We start from the raw sequence: 21,580 nt of genomic DNA, 5'->3' as shown, positions 1-21,580 counted from the left end.
TTAGTCAACGATTAAGATGAAGAAACCCCTCACGATATCTCTAGCTTCTACTCCACTTCTCCGCATGTAACGTGGGGGGACTCTCATCCCCGGATCTGCAGAATCCGGAGAATGTGGACTATCCATCAACCACCGACTCACCGAGTCGTATTATTTACTAATATTGCTTGTCTAGGGTAGATATTGGCACGATGGTCAGTGCGGAATGTTACCGTGGTACCGCTCGGTATGATACGAACTACGGTTTGCTTGAGAAACCACGTCAAGATTATGTATCTCATTCTTTCTGGCGGGATTGAGATTCAATGAACATGTGAGGCAAGCCTCTGATGTGACCTGTCGATTTAAGTTTTTAATTAAGACTCCTTCCGAATATGTTTAACCTCGGGTATCCAGTGATTTCATCTTCTATTCTGACCCGCGTCCTACTTCAATTGGTAAGTAACCCCTGTGGAAAATCAGCCACGGTTTGCTCCAGGTCATCTGCCACACATAGATTGGGTTGTGACCGGTCCCATTAACTTTAATAACAGATGTGGGAACTCCTGCGTTGGGTTACCCGGTGGCAGTGGGAGCACAACAAGTGTGACAAATTCCTTACATGCATGAGTCTAGACGTATACTTGGCCTGTACGAAGACGAGGGCTACCTTGATGTGATGAACATCGGCCAAATCGGTCAAAGAAGAAATTATATTCGTGGATGATCCACGTACTCAATGGACTAACAAGATAAAACCTGGTGATAATTCACAGCATCACGCCCATACCAAGGTGTCCATCGGTGTCCCATTTGATGCGATCGAAACCATTCCAGGCTGACTGACGGCCACATCCAGCAATGCCGGCCCTCGACAGCGTAATAACCAGTAGATAGCGTCTGGTAGTTCTTCAACCCGATCGCATCGTTGGCCTTGGCAGCCCATGCTCCTGGCCAGGCGATCGAAGTCGGGACTCATTCGGGAATCACAGCAAGCTTTCATACCGTACTCCCTCTGCAATTGAGACAGAATGACTTGCTGCCGATTGTTAAACACAATCACCTTGATCTGTACTTGATGTAGCAACGCGGTCATGAGCTCTTCCATCGTGGTGCAAAAGGAGGCATCCCCGTCCACGGCAATGACTTGTTGATCGGGGAGGGCTAGCTTGGCCCCAATGGCCGCCGGTACGCCAAATCCCATCGTGGTCAGACTGCCAGAAGTGATCAGAGAATGTCGATGTGTACACCGGAAATGTTGGGACGTCCACATCTGATTCTGACCAACGCTGGTGGTCATGGTAATGCTGTTCTTCATGGGAGTCGTTTGGCGGTTGAGCTCGGCCACAACCTGTTGGGGGGACGGGCGATGTTTTGCCCTCCTCATCGGCTCTTCGAAGGTATACAACTTTTTCCAAAGCTGGATTTGGTCCAGCCATTGAACTCGATCCTCCACGGGAAGTAAGAGGGAGAGTAAAACGGGTAAGGTCTCCGACAGGTCGCCGAGAATGATCTCTGTCGGTTCGATGACTTTCCCAAGTTTACCTGCATCGATGTCAAAATGTACAATGCCTCGCCCTCCGCCCTCCCTATCGAGGGCTTTAGGCGCAAACCCGTCTGCATTCCCCACTGCACGTTCATCCAGTCTGGCTCCGATCACGATAAGTAAGTCGGCATTTTGGATGGCGCAATTGGCATACGGGGCGCCATGTGTACCGATCATGTGCAAGGCCTCTTCGCGGGTTTCATCGAAGGAACCCAGACCGAGCAGTGTGGTCGCAACCGGGATCTGAGCTTTGTTAGCTATCTTGGACAACAGCTTACACCCGCGTGGCGACGCGAGGACCCCGTTTCCTGCACAGATCACCGGATGCCTGGACTGGTTAATCATGTCGGCCACCTGGACAATTTTCTCATATAGATAGTGAGCGTCGGCTATGGGCGAGGCAACGCGGCAAGCGTTCCCATGCACTTTCTCAATCATCAGCGACACGCTCGGTACCGCCTCCAGGGCATGCGAGTCAAAGACCGCTTCCCCGATTCCAGAAGAGATGTCTAAGAGGGTCGGCCCTGGCTGTTTGCCGGTGGCATGAAGAAATACCGCATCAATTGCACCAGGTAAATCGCTCAGTCGCTGCACACGTGCACGCCATTTCATACATGCCCCGAGCCGTTCCATGGGGGTTCCCTCCTGGAGGGCGTTGTTTTCTTGAGCGGCAGGGACCTGGCCACAGATCACCACCATAGGTGTCCCATCCAGAAGGCCATCCAACATTGGACTGATTACGTTGGAGCTACTGGGGTCCGTGCTCACAAAGACGACACCCGGTCTTCGGGTTGCCTTGGCGTAGCCCTCAGCCATGTGGCCGGCACCTCGTTCATGACGCGAGGGAATGAAGCGAATCACAGGAGAATTATACACATCCCGGAACAATGCGAGTGTCCCTGCCATTGGGTGTGCAACTAAGAAACGAATTAGACGGGGGCCCCATATGTCCTAAAACAGGTCACTTACAGATGTGGTCCACACCATGGCTGATGAGACGTCGGTGGAGGATCTCTCCACCCGTAAATCCTAGAAGTCCCTCCATCTCATAAGAAATAATAGTTCATTACGTAGAATGAAATGTTATACAGAGAATAGGACAGGACAGGACAGGACAGGAAAGGGGGATGTGCAAGGGTCACCCGGCCTGCTTATATGGTGGACATGGGCAGGGCTGCCTGACTCCTCCGGTGCTTTATTGGGGAACTACTGTACAAAGACAGTGGCCTACGCCTTACAGTGAGCGGCATGCCTGAGAATAAGACGATATAAGACTAGAACCAAGGGGCGGGCCTAATAGCCGGGCTCCACTTGGCGGAGATCAAGTAGTTGAAGCTCATTCCCAAAACGGGTAACAGCCTCGCGGGCGGTATCTCAAGAGTCTTACCAAATCGGTTAACATGGCTTTGCCACCATGCAGACTTTCAGTTTAACACCAGTATCCTAATGCTTCTTAGTAGTAGAACCGGAAAAAATAGGGACGACTCTTCACCGCTATCCCTTGCTGGGTGCATTAACCTCGATTCCTATCAATTTCTTGGCCAGGAGTGTTCTGATGCAGGTTTTTGACGTGATGCCGGACCAACCTACTCGCCAGGTACTCGCGCATGGTGACCATGGCCTTGGAACCGTTGTTCACGTATTTAAATAGAGGAAGGTCATGATCGATGGTCAAGTATATATCACTTTACTCCGGAACATCGATCGCGCAACGTAAACGCAACGGGATACCTCTCCGTTCCTATGATCGCCCACGTGAAACCAACCCTGACCAAGAGCCTCCCGTCTCTGGCAATGCCAACCTTGCACACGGCACTTGCACCTCTTCTACCCTCAAAGCAGAATGCTTTGCTCTCAGTCCGTGTGGACGGTGTGTTCAATCAGGTGGCCTTCCGAGTGATTCCTGCGCCGCCCAGAGAACAGCCGCCGCTATTTAACTGGTCGAGACGCCAGCAACTACAATCTGCCCATAATGTTCGGGGCCTTCTCTTTGGATTCTGGTCGCCTGGGTGTAGCAATGGATTCAGCGTCGCGGGATTTCATTTACATTTCATCGCTGATGATCGCACCGCCGGAGGACACGTTACGGGGTTCGAGGCCTGGGACGTGAAGCTCTCTGCGGGAGTTCTGAAGGAGTACGGGGTGGAGTTGCCCCAAGAGGAGGACTTTCTTGAAGTCCCAATCCGCAATTACGAGGAGGATCAAAACCTTCGCTGAAGGACATTGAGGGGGTTTAGCTAAATGTCCTTGTGAAGTTGTTAAACACCAACTGACGTAAATTGGCATGTTACATCTCTCCAGCGCATTATTTTTGGATGCTGATCCGAATGTAGCTAACAGAGATCAATATAGCACTTGATATATTCGTTATTATTTATGGCACCTGGAAGGGATCAGTCAATACGACATCATTGCCCTTTGCCCTACTGAGATAAGTAACCGCACATGATCGTGTTGAACATGTCAACTCAACCAACCACAATCTCTCGCGCGGCCGGCATGTCTTCTCCAAAATGCCATGTTATACGCTGAATCACTCGCGATGGATCTCGGCATTCTGCGCAGTGGGGCAACCCACCCCATGGTGACGTTGGGACATTATTAAGCGTCTCCAAAGAATTTCTCCAAAGAGATTCTCCACGCTTCTCTCCCCAAGATTGAAGTTGAAATTTCCCTTCAACTGCAAAATTTTTGTAGCCAACGAACCCCGCGATGGCATCCATCAAGCAGTGGACGACTCCCTTGAAGGGAGTGGATTCCCTCAAACTCACCGAAGCCCCCAAGCCCGCTCCGGGCAAGGGCGAAGTCCTCGTTGAGATCCACGCCGTGTCGCTGAATTACCGCGACGTCGAGGGTACGGTTAGCGCATCCCTCGCCGGCGCTTCACAAAAAAAAAAAAAAAAAAAAACCAGCTAACACTATGACTCAGTAACTAATGGCGAGTACACCCATCACAAGTCCGTGGGACAAGAAGAGAGCATTGTGCCATGCTCCGACATGTGCGGCGTCATCACGCAGGTCGGCGATGGCGTCCGCAGTTGGCAAGTCGGCGATCGCGTTCTCTCTACATTCCTCCCAGACCATCAGACCGGGCAAGTTACGGAAAAGGAACTGTCGCGGGGGATGGGTCTGCCCCTCGATGGGGTGTTGGCGGAGTACCGAGTATTCCCGGAGCATGCGCTGGTCAAAGCGCCAAACTACATGAGCGATGAGCAGGCCGCCACGCTTCCTATTGCGGTCGTGACGGCATGGATGTCAATTAATGGTATGCGACCTATGGGAGAGAACGGAGGACACGGAGAATATATCCTGCTGCAGGGAACGGGCGGTGTCGCCATTGCCGGGCTGCAAATCGGAAAGGCTTCCGGTGCCAAGGGTGCGTTTGCTCACCTGCTGCTTCTTACCCTTTTTTGTTGTCTTTGTGAAAACCCCCTCGCTAAAACATCAGCCCAGTCATTATTACCTCCTCCTCCGACTCCAAGCTCGCCCAAGCCAAGGAACTCGGCGCCGACTACACTATCAACTACCGCACCCATCCCAACTGGGAAGAGGAAGTGATGCGCCTCACCCACAACCACGGCGCCGACATCATCCTGGAGGTTGGTGGCGCCCAGACGCTGAAGAAGAGCTTTGACTCCGTCGCCTTTGGTGGGTTGATCAACTGCATCGGGTATGTGTCCGGCAAGGTGGACGCGCCGGATGACCGCATGAACGTGAACCTGCTGGCGCTGCGGAGGAATGTCACGCTGAAAGGGATCATCAACGGACCCAAGGATCGGTTCGAGGAAGCGGTGAGGTTCTATGAGAAACATCAGATTCAGCCTGTCGTTAACAAGGTGTTCTCATTTGAGGAGGCCCACGAGGCATTTAAGTTTTTGGCTAGTGGGAGCCATTTTGGGAAGGTTGTTGTTAGGGTTAAGTAGAGGGATAGAGATGAACATGAATGAATGAAGTGATACAGATCGCGTCCAGCTTGAGGACCACTATGACGAAACTTCCTCAGGAGATATAAGTGGGGATAAGGAGATGCGTTCAGCAAAATAGTCACACTGCAGATGCTTCTCAAACTATTAAAAATGTAAAGGAACCTAATTTATCTACTAGACCCATTGTACCCCCGATGATGATAATAATAATAATAATAATAATAATAAAATAAAAAGTGATCCAAGGATAGAGAGACGTCATTACGTCTGGGCTTTGAGAAACGGAAGGCCTCTTTCTTTATGCACAATACGCACTAGCTATTGCATTCAAGATGAGGTTTGTTCATTCTATTTCGTTTTCTTATTGCATCATACATACAATTAGGAACAAAATAACAGTAACACGATATATCAAACTGGTATAGGTATATATGTATATATATAACAGAACAAGATCATTTGCATCAGGACAATGTGGTGCCTATTTATAAGGTCTGTACTGGTGTCCTCAGGCAACGCCGTATTGCTGTGCTGACGAAATGATGTCCAACATAGGATTACTCGCAGCGTCAGAATTTATCTTTCGCTGCAACTTCGCCTGTTTCTCATCAGACAGATGGCCGACACAGGTCGGGTCCAGCCTAGAGTTCAGATCTTTGTTATGAAATAGGCGCTGGAGATGGGCAGGGTTATGCGCCCCTTTTTGTTGAGGAAGACGTGCATGCTGAATGAAGTCCTTGAGGCCTCCAATCGTTCCAGGGTACCGTCGCAAATGCTGCAATGAAGGGTGTGTCATAGCGGCCTGCATGAAAGACAGTGTCAGCTCCACCCACATGAATGCATCATCCGATGAAAGACTGGCAGAGCCACGCCGAAACTCGATTGTTTTGAAGGTTTTTAGTGACAAGAAATTCCAGCCAAAGTATTTGGACTGGTTAGGATTCATGATGTCAATTATTTCGTCGGTCGTAGTCTTGCTTTCCAGGAGGGCAATGGACTGTTCCCGTGACAGGTTCAGATATCCGAATCTGGGATTGTCCAACCAGTTACTCCTTGAGTACTCATTGCCTCGCCGTGCCGGCGGAACAACAGCTTCGAAGGCAGGCTGAAAATGAATAATGGCTTGTGCAATGCCCTTGACATCACTGGTTGAGAAGCCCTCCACTCGTGATATATGTACGTGTGTACTGCAGTCCGCATTGCCACTGGCGAAGTAATGTTGCTCTATGAACTCCCACAAGGCCTCGACATTTCGTTGCCACTCCGAGCCCGGACACCATTAAAGTAACGGAGATATGATTTCGATGCCCCCTATCCATAATGTTAGCGCTGTCCAATTATCTCATATTTCAGCTGACTTACAGGGCTCTGTCCGGGTCTCACATGTAGGATCATGATGCAAAACCCATTGGGTATGAGGGATTTCTACCCACTGTGCCTGAACTAGGCTATGCATCCTTGGGTATATGCTGGGAGTCTCGCTATTGTAGATTGTGGCACAATTTCGAGCAAAGCGTGGAAATGTATTGTCAGTCGCAGATGGTTTAACACGGCTCTGTAAAAGAAGCTCCATTTCAATGCCAATGCCGAAGCTTCCTCGCGGCGGTGGAGACGATTTGCGTGCAACAGGAGCCTTTGCTCCACCACGAGGCTGATAAGGAGGCAGCCGAGGAGGTGGTGGCGGGGGCGGGGGAGGATGAGAGTGAGTAGAGGGGGGCATTAGTGTCAATAGGCAAAGATAGCTGGACGTCTAAGAGCAGCAAAAGTTAAGAGCTTGTTAATTCATACAATCATACCCGGAACTTGGCCTCCTTTAATAAGAAGGCCCATGTGTACGGCAAGCCAATGCGGCCAGTCCGCATTTATGCGTTTTCCTATAGTTTTTGGCTGAATATACTCAGCCGCCTAGTTAACGTATTCGGTAAGCACCCTGCGCACGCAAGTACCCTGCGCAGCTCTGTATTCCATACTCAAAGAAGTATTGTTTATATAAGGCCCTCTACTTAATATATCAAATACTAGGTACTATTATATACTCTATATAAATTTTGGATTGTAATACCTTGTGGTTGGTGAGATGTTTAAGTAGTAAAAAGGGCCGATTTGTATGGAATACAGAGCTGCGCAGGCTACTTGCGTGCGCAGGGTGCTTACCGAATACGTTAACTAGGCGGCTGAGTATATTCAGCCAAAAACTATAGGAAAACGCATAAATGAGGACTGGCCGCAATGGCTTGCCGTACTTATATTTTCTGGCAAACACTTAATTCAGCGGTGGAGAGAGAACAAGACTCGCCAACAGCCGTTATAGCCGCCGAGATTTTGAGTCTATAGGAAAAGAGCAATAACCGCCACGAGGTTGAAACACTCCCTGAGGAGTCTAAGAAGAACTATGCCTAGATTCGACATAAGAACGGTTCCAAGCAAAGACCAGCGTCTAGCCTTACAGTGGCATCAGTGACTCCTTGGGGTATATGGTAGATGTCCGCGTAAGGCTGCGCACGCCCGTGAAACCCAAGATTGCAGACAAAATACCTTGTGATTCAACTGCTGAGGAGATTTGGTCGAATATGCTCACCTATAAATCATCATGAGTAGCTAAGGCCTTTCTTACGTGGTATGATATATATGGGAGTGGGTACTAATGTTTGGGGAAAACGACAGCCAAGATCCGGCAGAACCATCGACCTGGCCATAAGCGGTTAGTGCCTCTCGCTTTCGGATTTTGCCCCGTTCGTACCGTTTCCTAAAATAACCTTCCATCAAGGCCTCATCTCCAATCGTTAGTTCCCAGTTGACGCCGCCCGTATATCGACTACTAGCTAACCCGCCAGGCACCTGGTATTATCGCGTCCTATTTTACACCTGCCACTCAGAGCGGAGTGAATCTAGGGCCCCATTCAAGCCCCCTGTCGTGGCTGTTAAATCTCACTAAGCTTGTCCTCTTCGTCAAGTTTACCTCCAATCCCACATCCCTTTCTTAATCTACCTAGATATATCACACCCAACAGTTCCTCAGCCTTTCACAGAGTATTGCCTTAATCTCCAGCAGAATGTCACACGGATCAGAGGGTCACACAAGTCGAAAGTTTTCCAGTCTTTTCCCGGCAACGGAGGCGCCCATGTCGCCGTTTTATGCCATGCTCCAGTCAGCGCCACCAGATTATCTACTGCAACGCGAAGAGCCGCGCGAATACCCGCCTGCTTTTCCCGTGTACTATTTCTTCTACGGGACACTAACAAAACCGACTCAGCTCCAGAGGATCATCGACCTTGAGGATGAGCCGAAGCTTCGCAGGGCCGAGGTGATTGGTTACGACATCGCGAAATGGGGCGATTATCCTGCCTTGGTCAATGGGAAACAGGGCCAAGTTGTTTCGGGGTATGCATACCTCGTAATGTCCGAGGAAGAGGCTCGCAAGCTGGCCGAATATGAGACGAGGGCATATAAAGTTGCGCCCTGTTGGATATTCTTTCAGGATGGGGAGGAGCCGAGGGAAGAAGGTGGGAAAGTGTTTATGTATGCTGGTGATGCACAGGCATTGTTGGAGGGGAGGTTTGATCGGGTGCTGTGGGAGAGACAGATGGGTGGGAGATTGGGGTGATGGGAGTTGGTTTTGTACGGGAAACTTTGGTTTTCTGGGCTGGCGTCTTTCCTTTTTTTTTTTTTTTTTTTTTTTTTTTTTTTTTTTTTTTTTTTGTAAATTTTATGACTGTAAGTATTTCGATCAGATACTTGCGACGACAATTTTTATGAATGACCTGGACTTGGCAATTCACTAAGTAGTGGCATTTGTTCATACAAGAATGTGGTCACGATTATCTCCTACAGGGACTTTTTATTTCGAACAGGCGATCCCAATACAAGGAACAAACATACAATTTGTAATTGAGAGGATCGTCAACTTCCATAATCGCAGCTTGATTGCCGCATCCGTAGCAGTAGTTCGGAGCTAGAGTGCAAATGATCAACCTCCTAACGCCCCATGATATTTTCACTGGAGAAACAGTACCCGAGAACACAGTGGCCACGAGTTAATCATGGGACCAAGGGTAACGGTCCATCACCATTTGATGCGCTTTGGCCACAAGGCTCAAGCCATTAGCATGGTTGAACGCTTGAGGCGTCCTGGCCGAATGTATACCCTGCTCCACGAGGAGAAAAGCCTCACCCATCTCTTTCGTCGGGGTCACTCCAGAGAAGATCACACATAGAGCCGCTATGGGGAGGTTCTTGCTCTCGGTCTATTGCGCGAATGTCATCAAGATGACTGATAGAAGGGCTGAGCCCTCCATGTAGACAGGGGATTTGGCTCTCAATCAGAGTGGTCAGAGGCAAGTAGTCGAAGAGACCTGTACAATATATCCAAACGTTGGCATTGCCGTATTTACGGAGACATTCGTCGTACAAGCCATAGACCTGAGTGACCTGGCGAGATTCACGATTCCCACGAAGGGTTGTGATGCGTTTCGGGTACCGTATCTTCAGAGCAATGAGAGATACTGATTCAATGGAATGATGGCCACAGTCGACATAGCCACCTGGAATAAATCGAAGACGTTGCGTGAGCGTGGTGCTCACGTCTACAATAGTAATGCTTCAGCCAATGTCTTGCCCTTAAAGAGGTAGTTCGTGTCTGGACATGGTCCACTAAAACGAAACAATTCTATGAAGTCGTGATATTCATCATAATCATTCCATCCTCAACTCATTAAATCATAAAGTTCCCGGAATTTCTCCGTGATTCAATCTTATCGAGTGATAAGTCTGTACCCCAATATGGCGACAGCGAGCGCAATCGCACATTTAAGCTGGGTTCTGAAGAATCTCCTATGTTCGAGCTCACTGGTCATCTCATCCAAAAGCTTCATCAGCTCTTTTGCTTCGTTTCCATTGAAGGTATTTGGAACAGAAGCCCCAATTCTGACACCGTAGATCTTAGGTGGCGCCCACCTTTCTCCTCTTTCTACTATCCCTTTCTGGCTTGCCAGGGATTGTCTCAGTGACGCAATGCTTTTCATTGTCATCGCCTTCCGAGTGGGAGAGGACGTAAGGAAGACAATCAAGCAGTCGTACCTCCCCCGCTCCAAAGCCGTCTCGATCAGCTGCTCTGCATCTTTCGCCTCTAGTTGATTTGGCAGCACGTGTCTCAAAAGAAGCTCAATAACAGCGGGTGAAGAAATAAAAACGCTATCGGACAGCGCGCAACCATAGAAGCCGCGGAACATGTCATGAACGTGCCGCAGCCAATACAGCCGGCCACGCCTCACCGGATTTGCGCCATAGTGCAAGAGCAGTTTGATGATTTCCAAGTCCTTCGACCCTTCACCCACGGCCTCCTCGAGAGGCGTCTTGTCCCACTCACCTGGCATATTCACATCTGCACCAGCTTTTATCAGAACATTTATGCATTCGCGCAATTTCCCCTGGACCGCAACGACCAATAAAGTCTCCTCCCCATGTGTCTTCATGTTGGGGTTAGCTCCGTGTTGTATGAGCACACCGGCAAAATTGGCCAGTTCGCTGTCTGATTTGAAGAGCCTGGCTCTGCGTAGAGCGTAGTATAGGGGCGTTTTTCCCTGTCGGTCACGGGCTTCGAGGCTCTCGACCGTGATCGGGGTTCCCTGGAGGTAATCCTCTGTGGTGCGAAACAAGCCTTCACCGCAAAGGAAATGGAGGCGAGTGGCATAGTGGCTGCAGTCTGTTCGGATCCCAATATGGTCCAATGCCGTAGGGCTTCCCGGTAAACAGCCCCATTGGCCGACCAGACCGGTTGTCTTCGTGAGAGGGGAGGAAAGGAGAAAGTCCACGGTCATCCCGGACGCCTCTGCGCTTCTTGCATGATAGCCAAGAAACTCATACGCGTACGGCGTGAAACTTAATTTCCCCGTGTCCACAAGTTCCTCAAGTTCTGGAAAGTTCAACATTCCCAAGTGACCCTGGACCATTTGCGGAAGCAATTGCAGCTCGTTCACGTTGAGATACGTATAGCAAGCTTTGGCAAGTGCACAGTGTCCTTGTCCAGCGTAATTGCTAGCCGTCTGCCCGTCCAAGAAGCCGAATCCATTCTTTTCAGTAAAAAAATCGCGAACCGAATTGTGAACGGTTTCCAGGATGTAATTCCGAGGGTCGCAGCGGTCGAGAGGCACTGGTTCCCATGACCCGTCCAAAAACATCCGCCACAGGCTGTTGGAACCACTGTCAAGTGTCTGCGGATCAAGGTCCGCAGTGACGTGGAACTGTATGCCACGCTCCCAGTCAACGAGCTGGAGAAGTTGAGTCCAGTCAAAGCCTTGGAGAGCTTGCTCCTCTACTCTTTCCTCGTCTTCTGGTCCCCCTTCCTCTGCTCCAGAGTCTTCTTCTGTCCTCCCTTCCCCCCCATTTTGATCCGAGGTACCCAGAGGTGGCGTAACTTGACCTGAAGATGTGTCCCATTGCTCATGTTCTTGTGGACTCGCATTGGGCTCCTCAATGTCCGTGTCCAGACGGGCCTCTGTGTCGTCGACCAATGAATCATCCTTGGCTTCAGATACCTCTCGAGATAATGGTTCATCCAGTGGCACAGCCGTCCGTGTTGCGACCCGTCTGAGAGGGGCTGGTTTTAGCCGCACCTCCACGAGCCCTCTGGAGAGTGTATTGATATACCGTATCAGCCTGTTGTCGTCCGTGACAGCTTGTCCCTCGGATGCTGCCCACTCAGCAAGTGACTTTGGAGGAGACTGGACACTGAAGGTGAACAGATGCCGAAACTCGGCCAAGTTCAATGGTCGCGCCGCGAAGATCATGCACCTCCAAAAGCGGTAGGTTTCGTCCACATCCTCGTCCAGAACTTCTTCGAAGAGCTTGGCATATTTTTCGTTGATTTTCCCAGGGCATTGCCGAACCCTGTCCCTCATGGTCTGCTCCGATCTCCCTTTGTCCCAATCCTCATTCAATTGTGCAACAACTAGCGACGCCCAGAGGAAGATTCCAGAAGCGCTTCGGATAATATCTGTGGCAAAGCTTTTTTTCGTGACAGGGTCGAATTCTCGGTCTTTGAACAGCCATGCATTAACATAGTGACGGATGTCTGCCTCGTTTTCGGATTCGACCATGATCTCCGGACACAGCGACGCGGCGATGTTCGGATAATATCTGCTGGAAAGACAGACGTTGACATTCCCTCCAGATGCAGCGGCGGACAGCGTCAACTTCCTAAAGTAGCTGACTAAATCTCTGGCATCATCCTCTGCGCATTCGTCGAGACCGTCAACAAAAATGTAGAAAGTAGTGCCCCCGGTCTTGATCAGATGCACCTCCATAAACCCCAAGAGCTCTTCGGTGGTCCATTGCCAGGACGTACCCTGCTGGGCTCTCCTGGTCTCGTAGATGTGGACGAGGTCTGCCAACATTACTCGATGCTTTGGAAGGATTTGGAGCAAGACCGTTCTGATAAGGCCTTGAGTGGACTTTTCTAGCAAGTCTCCGATTCGCGAGGCAAAGTATCCGGCTACTATAGAAGACGTTTCCCGCGTACAAGCGGCCAGGTAAGCCTCATTCATCAAGGTGCTTTTTCCTGTACCTACGCCGCCCTTGACCCAAACCAGCCCAAAGTGGTCATCGAGGTTCTCTCTTTCGAGCCACGCGAGATACCTTTTGTCGTTTAAAAACCATCCGCATGTATCGGCTTGAGCTCTCTTGATGCGCCGCTGGCGAAGACCGAGCTGAGGGAACGCAAGTGACTGAAGGCAGTCTTTGGCTGTTAGTAATCCTCCTATCATTGTCGTTCACACGGTAAGATAATCATACCTTGTTCACTCGTGGATAGATAAGCAGCCTCTACGCATTACTTAGTACTGAACTTCAAAAAAGAACAACAACGGGTAAGCTACTTTCAACTTGCTCGAGACGTAATGCAGCTGAGGCATGGTCAGTTCTTCTAGGAACCACACTACAGTGACGAGGATTTCACCTTTCTCGCAAGCCTCCCGCAGTTCACGATCATCTAGAATCACCTCAGCGTCGATGGCAGTATTTTGATCGCCAGGTACGCTCACTTAAAATAGAAGACGAGTATAGATTCATTGTCTTCACATAAAACAGGGCCTTTTCCATTTGCGCTATTAAGATACGTTAACGGTAGGTCTCTTACAGTCTACGACCGCAACTGATTCGATCAGTCCCTACCATTACTGCCAAAGCTCATAGTTTGAGCATTATACTGCTTCCCCGCGCCAGGATTAATGTATTGGTCCCCTTGCGCCTGGTAATTGGTCTGCGTCCCCGGACCCTGGTTGATATTACTGAACGCGGGATCGCTGAGCAAATGCTCGTCGATAGACGGTGGAAGTGCTGATACTTCTCTGATCGCGTTGGTTATCTGGTCCAGCTCAATCGTAGTTACTGTCTTCATGCCCCGCTCGCTCGCTAGAAGCTGCACATCCTCCAACATCCCTTTCATCAACAGCTCCACCCGATTGCCCTTTCCTAGTGTCCTCAGAGCCTTCAGGTACCGCTCCGCTCTGGAGGCGCCGTCTGGGGGGAGGACTTTCTGGAAGAGCACATCCAGCTTCTTGGCTTTCGCCTCACACGCTTTGACGATCGGTTCCATCGCCTGGCACGACTGCCTGCCCACGTCTTCGTTCCTGATATGTTGTTCGGCCACACGGAGAATCTCCTTGACGATCGGCAGCCGTCCCGCTACCTCCGCAAAGGCCTTGGGAAGGCCATGGGCATCGGCAGCCGCATCGTAGACTTTCTTAGCTCCATCAACGATCGCGATGACCGAAGAGATCACGCCGAGGACCAATGCTGCCTCTGCACCAGACATGGTCGAGCCATGTAAGATGGAATGTCGCGCTAGCTTGCGTGCCAGTAGGCTTCTGATCAACTATACGAACCCTGGTGAAGCTGTACAGGAAGGAAGGATAGTCACGAGTTGCAGGATTTCGAGCAGTTATTACCGAGGTTGGCTATAGGACTGTACAGTCAAGGCAGTGCATATGACTTGGAAGCAAATATTAAGATGAAACTGTGATTGTCGAACGGGAGGTAATTCTTCAAGGCAATAAGAATGACCTTAATATAAAGTATGAGGGTATCATAAAGGGAAAAAGAGAGAAGTCGTGATATCATGAGTATCCAATTGCCGTAAGTGGTGGTCTGACATTCACTGCCAATGTATGGAAACTTGGGTCATTGGCAGTTGAATTATGGATCCGTCATGAGACACCACTCCAATTATCACGACTCAAGCTCCCCACTCGATTGATTGGAAAGAAGAAGGTACGACGAGGGCAAAGGCTAAGGGAGGAAAAGGGTGTCATTCGTAAATGAAAGAATTACCCTCATTGCCCCAAATACCCATCTACTGAAGCCAATAAATAACTAACCCGTAGGAACTAGATATGCGGTGATATCCACGGCCAATACTACGACCTCCTGCGCCTGTTTGAATACGGCGGCTATCCACCTGATGCCAAGTACCTGTTCCTTGGCGACTATGTTGATCGCGGAAAGCAGTCGCTCGAGTGCATCTGCCTTCTGTTAGCATATAATATCAAATACCCCGAGAACTTCTTTATCCTGCGGGGGAATCACGAATGTGCTTCGATAAGCCGGATCTATGGGTTTTATGACGAATGCAAGAGAGGATATGTTAAGCTCTGGAAGACGTTTATTGATTGCTTTAACTGCTCTCGTGGAGGATAGGATCTTCTGTGTGCATGGGGGCCTCAGCCCAGACTTGAATTCAATGGATCAGATTTGTTATATTATATGTTCCACCGATGTAAGTCCGTTCTCCCTCAAATAATACTTGAAGCTTACCGCTAATTGAAATAGATACCTGACCCAGGTCTATTGTGTGATCTCCGTTGGGCAGATCCAGATAAGGAAATAACAGGCTGGGGGGAGAATGATCGTGGTGTCTCCTTCACATTCGGCCCTGTCCTTCTCAATGTCAGCAACTAACGTACAAACATACTCCCACCATACTGGAAAGTATCCAGGTGTCTCCCAATCAACAATACCAGTAAGAAATTCGTTCTCAACCATGATCTTAGCATTGGTGAGGTCACCGTGCGTAAAGGTATAAGGTGTAGCCGGCGGCATATGGCGCCGAAGACGTATGCGCACAGCCCCAGGTGTAGCCTCATTTAACCCACGCTCCATATGTGTCCAGAGTTCGTCATCCGATGCAAGATAACCATGTAGCAGATCGGAATCTTTGTTCTTGAATAGAAAGTTTGAATAAACTGGACCTCCACCCGGGGATTGAATATTGTCGGACTGAAGCTTGCCAAGTTGTAGCAGATACTGAGCGGTCTGTTTGCTATACCTTCCTTCTCATGTGCAAAAAGCTTCGGCCAAGCTTTTCTTATAGGTTTACCAGGAATGCGTTTCATTAGGATAAGAGTGTCCCCATGATCCTCCCAAGATTCAACAACAGTGGGAACCGGAATGGATGTGTTTTTCTGCACAAGTTGAATATTTGGTGCTTCAGCGGTCGGAAAGCTAGAACCTGGTCTTTGAGGATTAACTTTCAGCCTAATGATCAGACCCCTCGATCTCCTGCTTCATAGAATGCTTTGACGTAGCTGCTGTAGCTTCAATGCTTTTGGCGCTCAGGGGTCCAGCTACATGCTGCGTAAGGGTCTGAGCAGCTCATATGGAATGATGGATAATGCTAATGTGTTCAAAGAGTAGATTAGCTAGGGTGCTATGATGTCTGATGGGGAACCTGATACGCAGGTGTCGTACTTGTACTGTGTTGGTTCCTCTGGGAAGGGTTGCCTAACCAAACTTAAAAAAACCATCAACTTGGGCACGGATCCGAAACAAGTACAATCTTTGAGTGAATAGTTTCACAACCATGGATTGCCCAAGGATTTGCTTGGCAATGCCCCTTTGTATCACCAGTGTGATAATATGGTCGCGGCATGACCACAATATGAGGCTTTTCCCAACAACGAAAGTAATGGGAGTTCTCCGACCTGGCAGGTTACAAAAGTTGTCTTGAAGATCTTGATCTGAAACAGTACATGTAGTAAAAAGTTATACGGGGAGTATCAATGTCGGCTCAAACACTATTTCTGAGTTTGGAGCTAATGACTTTAGAGTTGAGTGAGCTGACGGACATAAAAAGGAAGAAAACCCTTAGAGCCTTTCCGCTGAGAGGATATCTCCGTAACCCTAGGCTCTTGGGAAGTGAACAGCCCTACCTCGGGATCTAGCATTAGGTTCAACATAAAATCCACTTATAACGAACCACGAGAGACATCTCCAGAAGGCTTGTAGTAATGGTTACGAGATACTGAAAGGAAAGTAAACGAATCGGTGGTCAGCATCAGGGGAATGCCATCTATCTGGGTAATATTACAACTGCGGGACATCCCCATGGGACTATTCTGCAAAAAGAAGCGATCGTATCTGTGAAGGCTGGAATAGAATAGAGACTAAATACATACATATTTCGTCATGAATGTGTCACTTGTATATAGACCGACCAATACTGCACACTTGGAATGAATGACACTATGACTAGATCCACGAAGCAAGCTCTTACACTCAATCACCAAGCAGTATTAGCCCCCTACTGCGCACCCAAACTTTGTACCATGGCTTACATACAAACGAGACAGTACAATTAGTCTACGAATGTAATTGAATCCTTCGGCTCTTTGCAAACCAGGAGATGTACGACCGAGAAAGTGAGGTAACCCTTATACTCAAACATTCCGCGGGGTGTCAACCCCTCACCACGTCACATCCTGCAAGCCACTTCATCTTGCAGCTCCACAGCATTGATTGGCCGATTTTGAGTCAAAGATACACGAAAGACTAAAAGATCGGTACCCGAGCCTTGATTAGTTTGATAGCTTTCGGAATTCACTGACTCCCGACCCCCTCGGCGTCAAAACCTAACAGTAGCTCGAATGTTGTTACACCTCATCTCCTCGAACTACCATTTAACAACCATTGCTATATAGAAAGAACGCCTAAATCGCACGAAAAAAAGCTACCAAAATAGCAAGAAAACGCCTCAGAAAGCCAAAGACCTACTGGCACAATGTCCTCCCTATCATCTCATAACCCCCACAACACCCCGACCCTCCCAAACTTCACCCGCTACATCACAACCCATGACGCCAACGGTACCGCCATAATCCACAGCGCAACCGAGAGTACCTTCAGAGAATACGACAGCGGTAGCCTGCGTTTCAATGTTCCCTTCACCACCTCCCAGTTCCCTGCCGAACTAAGTGGTGACGCCGATATATCCGCCCATGAGTCGCTGCTGGCGTCTGGCAACCTGGGTCTGGTTAGCCCCAGCGGAACCGTCTGCCGGGTTGTGGACTTCGCACCTCTGAAATCGGGAACCAAGGGGTTGATGCATCGGACACAAAGCTTGGATTATGGGATTGTCTTGGAGGGATCTATTGAGATGTGGTTGGACTCGGGGGAGATGAAACTGTTGAAGAAGGGTGATATCGCTGTGCAGAGGGGAACAATGCATGAATGGAGGAATCCGAGTGAAACGGAGTGGACTAGAATGGTGTTTGTGTTGCAGGGCAGCAAGCCTTTAGTGGTTGGGGATAAGGTACTGAAGGAGGAGTTGGGGACGCAGACTGAGATTAAGCCCAGTGCGAGTTCTAGTAGTCTGTAAGGGTTGTGTATCTTATCACGGCCTGGTCGGCTACTCTCTGGAAGTTCGTACAAGGGCTCTGTGTGAAGGTCTGCTAGATGCCTGGCTAGTAATAAAACCCATGAGTTAATCCTGTTGGTCACGAGCTATAACGAGGCTCCTCCTCGCAACGTTTGCTCGAGTAGCTATTGAGGTGTCTCCAGGACTTTAAGAGAATAAACTTTGGTAGTCTTGAGGCATGCAATAGTTAAGGCAAATAGCTGTTCTGAGTTATCCGATTTTCTGATTATCGTGTACCCGCCGAGCAGTGCATGGTTGACTGTATATGTCCTATAAGGATGTGGGTCGTGTATTGGCAAAAGACGTGTACATGAGCCCCGAGATGATCACCCTTGACGAATTCCATTCATATTATTATATAGTAAAAAGCCCAAGACCCTTAGTGTCTGCATTTATTACGGGACCTTGTCGTTGGAATCTACATTCTATTTCCAGTCTCAAGGCGTCAGTCGGTAGATCATCAAAGTTCATTTCTAGCCTTTCGAGGCGTTTTGCTGTAATAACGGTCTCGCCACCTTTCTCGCTTACCGCTGTATCTATAGTGTGAGTCGTTCTTTAGCAAGGCAATATCTCGATGCTGAGTATGTGTCTAGCCGGTTCTTGGGCTGGATGCCGAATCTATTGCCAACTCAGGTATTGTGCTCAGAAATGGACTAGATGTTGTTGTGACTGAGACGTAGGCAACGCAATTGGTGTCTCGCTCCTAGTTGCAGTAGAAGTCTCATTACCGTCATCGTGGGTTATAATGGACAATGTGTCCCGAGTTGGGATGATCTGGCGAGGAACTGTAGTCTCTGAGCCACTAAGCATCGAGTTTGGTATTGAACCCGGTGTACCTGGCGTCGGAATACGCCAGGCATCCCGTCTCTGGTTGGCATTACCAGAGGCCATCTGCCGGGGCCAGGCAGGCCAGTATCTCTGATGAACAAACGTAGGTCGATCCTCTAGCCAGATGCGATTCAGTGCCTGTTGCAGCGGACCATCTTTGGTCTGCATAATTCTTTCATTAGGCTCGTACTGAAAAAGAACCTTTCCCTTTGCTCTCATCATATCTCCTCCAGCGCGATCATATTGGTATAAGAGGGGCGGTGTGTTCAGTGGAAGGAGGCGTTGTAGTTTTTGGCTGATCTGATTGATCCTAGCCTTATATGCACGGTTATAGTTAGGGTACTGGGACCCTGTCGGATAAAAGATATAGGCAAATGGCTTGTAGGCAGCGATGAATGCACCGCCATTTTTGGTAAATTGTGCCAGGCCTGGCATCTCTTGATTGCCATCTTCCAGTGCATTGAGGACATCGGCTTCGAACTTGTTGTCGGCACTGGGCAGCCATTCACCAGACGGGCCGTTCGTAGCGAATGCAGGGTTCTCCCAAAGATGCGACATCCATATGCCTTTTTCCGAAACTACAACCACTGAGGTACATCCATATAGATCCTGCACTGCCATGTTGAATTTCACATTTCCTAGCTCCCTGAACAGAGCTGATGACAGGCTCTGTTGAGATAAGGGCACCCAAACCGCTCTCATATATTGGCTCACCAAGAACGAATCTACATCCCCATCGAAATCCTCGTCCTCTGGTTTGGCTATCACCCGCTTGTGTAACGATCCACCTTTTACCCCATTTTTAGGTGTCGAAACCTTTGGTGCGGCATTTGATCCGGCAACACACGAGGGACAATCCAACCCACAGAGCGACACTGCTTTAACGGGACGAGGTGGGTTTCTTAGTCGCCCATGATGCCGGGTGGACCTCTCATAGCCGTCAGAAAAGCCAATTAGAGCAAAAGTAAGCCATAGAGCCACTAGTATGGCGAGAAATGACCCAGACGAAGGTAGCATTGTAAGCTGAACAAGAACAGAAAGAGAGGGGAAAATGAATAGAATGGAAACGATAAACGCACTGTATATCGGATCACATTGATAAATTTCAAAGGTCCACTGCTTAGAGATCATCTCAACCAGCACGACAATGATACAAGGACCCTTATATCTCTTGTATACGTATCCTAGACACAGCATCAAGGTTTGAGGCTGTATATGTGCTTGAAATCAACTTCGTTTCAAGGGTATCTGGTCCTACGATGACAAAGGATTCTTTCTGGCATCTTTGAGCAACTTGGGCTGTTGTGTCTTTCGTTTTCACTTGCGGCGCTTAAATGTGGATCTTGGGAAGGCTCACTGATAGAGGCCAACAGCTGATTCTGATTACACATAGCAGACCGTGCCCGAATTGCCCTGCTTAGGTGGGTAAAAATCTTTAATGGGGCGGGATGCGGTGCTCCTTTGTTCAGCTTTTGATTCAACAACGATAGCCCTAGCAAAGACTCTCGGCAGAACCCGCTTGGTTGCCCGACAGGGCACACCCCAACTCTCATTCGTTTGGTTGTGAATGCATTAACAAAACGTTGTCTTCAGCGTTCTGCCACTCGACCAAAATACCTTAGGCATTTTGTCGTGCCTCCAACCGAACAATGGCCAACATGTTATGTCCCAGCTGTTGAGTAGAACGTCTTGGGTTATATGCGCATATTTTCACCAATGTCAGAGACCCTAGAAAATGAAATATATATACTCCGTATGTTCTACCGGATGATTTCTGTGCTCCACCCAGAGCATGCTTTATAGCATGATCAGTGCATCGGACAGTGTGTATGCTATCTCGAGCAGAGCATATTGGCTGCTGTCTGGTGGGCGAGCCAAGAAGCCGTGTGATATTTTCTCGCCAGAGACGATGTCATTGATTGCTTCGTGCATGGTACGCCAGCGAATCCCGATGCTCGAAGGTCCCCGAGACGCTGATTATAGACTTGCGATTCAACAATGATTGGCAAAACAGCGCTTGCATAAGCTATCTTTGTTCGACGTCTCTTAAGGCCCACATAAGGCTGGTTAGCTTAAAGACTCGTGGGTGATAATCCGCCGGCTTCTGGCGTTGGGCCTGATAGAAAGGGAACATGAGCAAAGGGTGTTCTAGAATGTATGAATGCAATCAATGCACCAAGGCATCGATCAAAATGTCGGGAATTATTCTTGGAGAGCGATTGGGCTAAGCTACGCCGTTCCTTACTACGCGACGTATATCTAGATTTGCCCATTATAGCGAGTAAGCCTGGGGACTGTTTCACAAGTTACACCTGCGTTGCACAGATTTGTTTTACAACTGCTTACGCGCCCGGTCTCAAGTTACCAACGGACACTGTTTCTCTCTGTCACTTAGTTTGATATGCAAATCTGCCTGCGCTACGGGATATGTATGGAGCGACCCCGTGTTGCGTCTTCGCGAAAGCACACTGACTCACCTAGGCCCGTTGTAGATATGCAATGGACGATCATTTGCGCATATGGTAATTGGTTTTTATTTTGAGAAAATCAGTTATAGTGGAATGCGACAGACGTGGGTAGTGGGTTTGTAGCTATGACCAAGCAATATGTTCAAT

At 49.0% G+C, this 21,580-nt stretch overlaps 9 protein-coding genes across 9 annotated transcripts; 4 read left to right on the top strand and 5 right to left on the bottom strand.

The window, feature by feature from the left end:
• Window positions 1-757: 757 nt before the first annotated feature.
• BDV38DRAFT_271937 (thiamine pyrophosphate-binding protein) lies at window positions 758-2,341 on the bottom strand (the record flags this gene model as incomplete). Its single annotated transcript, XM_032057399.1, has 1 exon — window positions 758-2,341. One exon carries the CDS (start codon window positions 2,339-2,341, stop codon window positions 758-760), a length of 1,584 nt encoding a protein of 527 aa, XP_031912655.1.
• A 978-nt stretch (window positions 2,342-3,319) lies between these two features.
• BDV38DRAFT_283803 (uncharacterized protein) lies at window positions 3,320-3,742 on the top strand (the record flags this gene model as incomplete). Its single annotated transcript, XM_032060109.1, has 1 exon — window positions 3,320-3,742. One exon carries the CDS (start codon window positions 3,320-3,322, stop codon window positions 3,740-3,742), a length of 423 nt encoding a protein of 140 aa, XP_031912654.1.
• Window positions 3,743-3,990: 248 nt separating this feature from the next.
• BDV38DRAFT_110221 (zinc-dependent alcohol dehydrogenase family protein) lies at window positions 3,991-5,625 on the top strand. The gene is made up of 3 exons (XM_032050963.1): window positions 3,991-4,379; window positions 4,455-4,901; window positions 4,979-5,625. Exons 1-3 carry the CDS (start codon window positions 4,238-4,240, stop codon window positions 5,446-5,448), a joined length of 1,059 nt encoding a protein of 352 aa, XP_031912653.1. The 5' UTR covers window positions 3,991-4,237; the 3' UTR covers window positions 5,449-5,625.
• A 334-nt stretch (window positions 5,626-5,959) lies between these two features.
• BDV38DRAFT_293768 (uncharacterized protein) lies at window positions 5,960-7,269 on the bottom strand (the record flags this gene model as incomplete). The annotated part of the gene is made up of 3 exons (XM_032062329.1): window positions 6,814-7,269; window positions 6,741-6,762; window positions 5,960-6,656 (listed from the first exon to the last, which is right to left on the bottom strand). Exons 1-3 carry the CDS (start codon window positions 7,169-7,171, stop codon window positions 5,960-5,962), a joined length of 1,077 nt encoding a protein of 358 aa, XP_031912652.1. The 5' UTR covers window positions 7,172-7,269.
• A 975-nt stretch (window positions 7,270-8,244) lies between these two features.
• On the top strand, window positions 8,245-9,091 carry BDV38DRAFT_249301 (gamma-glutamylcyclotransferase family protein). The gene has a single exon (XM_032054831.1). It carries the CDS (start codon window positions 8,505-8,507, stop codon window positions 9,054-9,056), a length of 552 nt encoding a protein of 183 aa, XP_031912651.1. The 5' UTR covers window positions 8,245-8,504; the 3' UTR covers window positions 9,057-9,091.
• Window positions 9,092-9,619: 528 nt separating this feature from the next.
• On the bottom strand, window positions 9,620-14,261 carry BDV38DRAFT_283799 (uncharacterized protein; the record flags this gene model as incomplete). The annotated part of the gene is made up of 6 exons (XM_032060108.1): window positions 9,620-10,035; window positions 10,299-13,173; window positions 13,241-13,270; window positions 13,324-13,436; window positions 13,489-13,551; window positions 13,619-14,261. 6 exons carry the CDS (start codon window positions 14,259-14,261, stop codon window positions 9,620-9,622), a joined length of 4,140 nt encoding a protein of 1,379 aa, XP_031912650.1.
• A 557-nt stretch (window positions 14,262-14,818) lies between these two features.
• On the bottom strand, window positions 14,819-15,604 carry BDV38DRAFT_283798 (uncharacterized protein; the record flags this gene model as incomplete). Its single annotated transcript, XM_032060107.1, has 2 exons — window positions 14,819-14,967; window positions 15,409-15,604. The coding sequence occupies 2 exons, from the start codon at window positions 15,602-15,604 to the stop codon at window positions 14,819-14,821; spliced, it is 345 nt and encodes a 114-aa protein (XP_031912649.1).
• A 1,748-nt stretch (window positions 15,605-17,352) lies between these two features.
• Window positions 17,353-18,436, top strand: BDV38DRAFT_249299 (cupin domain-containing protein). Its single transcript, XM_032054830.1, has one exon. It carries the CDS (start codon window positions 17,502-17,504, stop codon window positions 18,096-18,098), a length of 597 nt encoding a protein of 198 aa, XP_031912648.1. The 5' UTR covers window positions 17,353-17,501; the 3' UTR covers window positions 18,099-18,436.
• Window positions 18,437-18,779: 343 nt separating this feature from the next.
• Window positions 18,780-19,982, bottom strand: BDV38DRAFT_283796 (uncharacterized protein; the record flags this gene model as incomplete). The annotated part of the gene is made up of 1 exon (XM_032060106.1): window positions 18,780-19,982. One exon carries the CDS (start codon window positions 19,980-19,982, stop codon window positions 18,780-18,782), a length of 1,203 nt encoding a protein of 400 aa, XP_031912647.1.
• Window positions 19,983-21,580: the final 1,598 nt, after the last annotated feature.

Source organism: Aspergillus pseudotamarii (assembly GCF_009193445.1).
Source record: "Aspergillus pseudotamarii strain CBS 117625 unplaced genomic scaffold BDV38scaffold_33, whole genome shotgun sequence".
In the NCBI taxonomy this organism is placed as follows: Eukaryota; Fungi; Ascomycota; class Eurotiomycetes; order Eurotiales; family Aspergillaceae; genus Aspergillus; species Aspergillus pseudotamarii.
The sequence above is the reverse complement of the archived record's forward strand: the minus strand, read 5'-3'. Positions and strand labels throughout refer to the sequence as shown.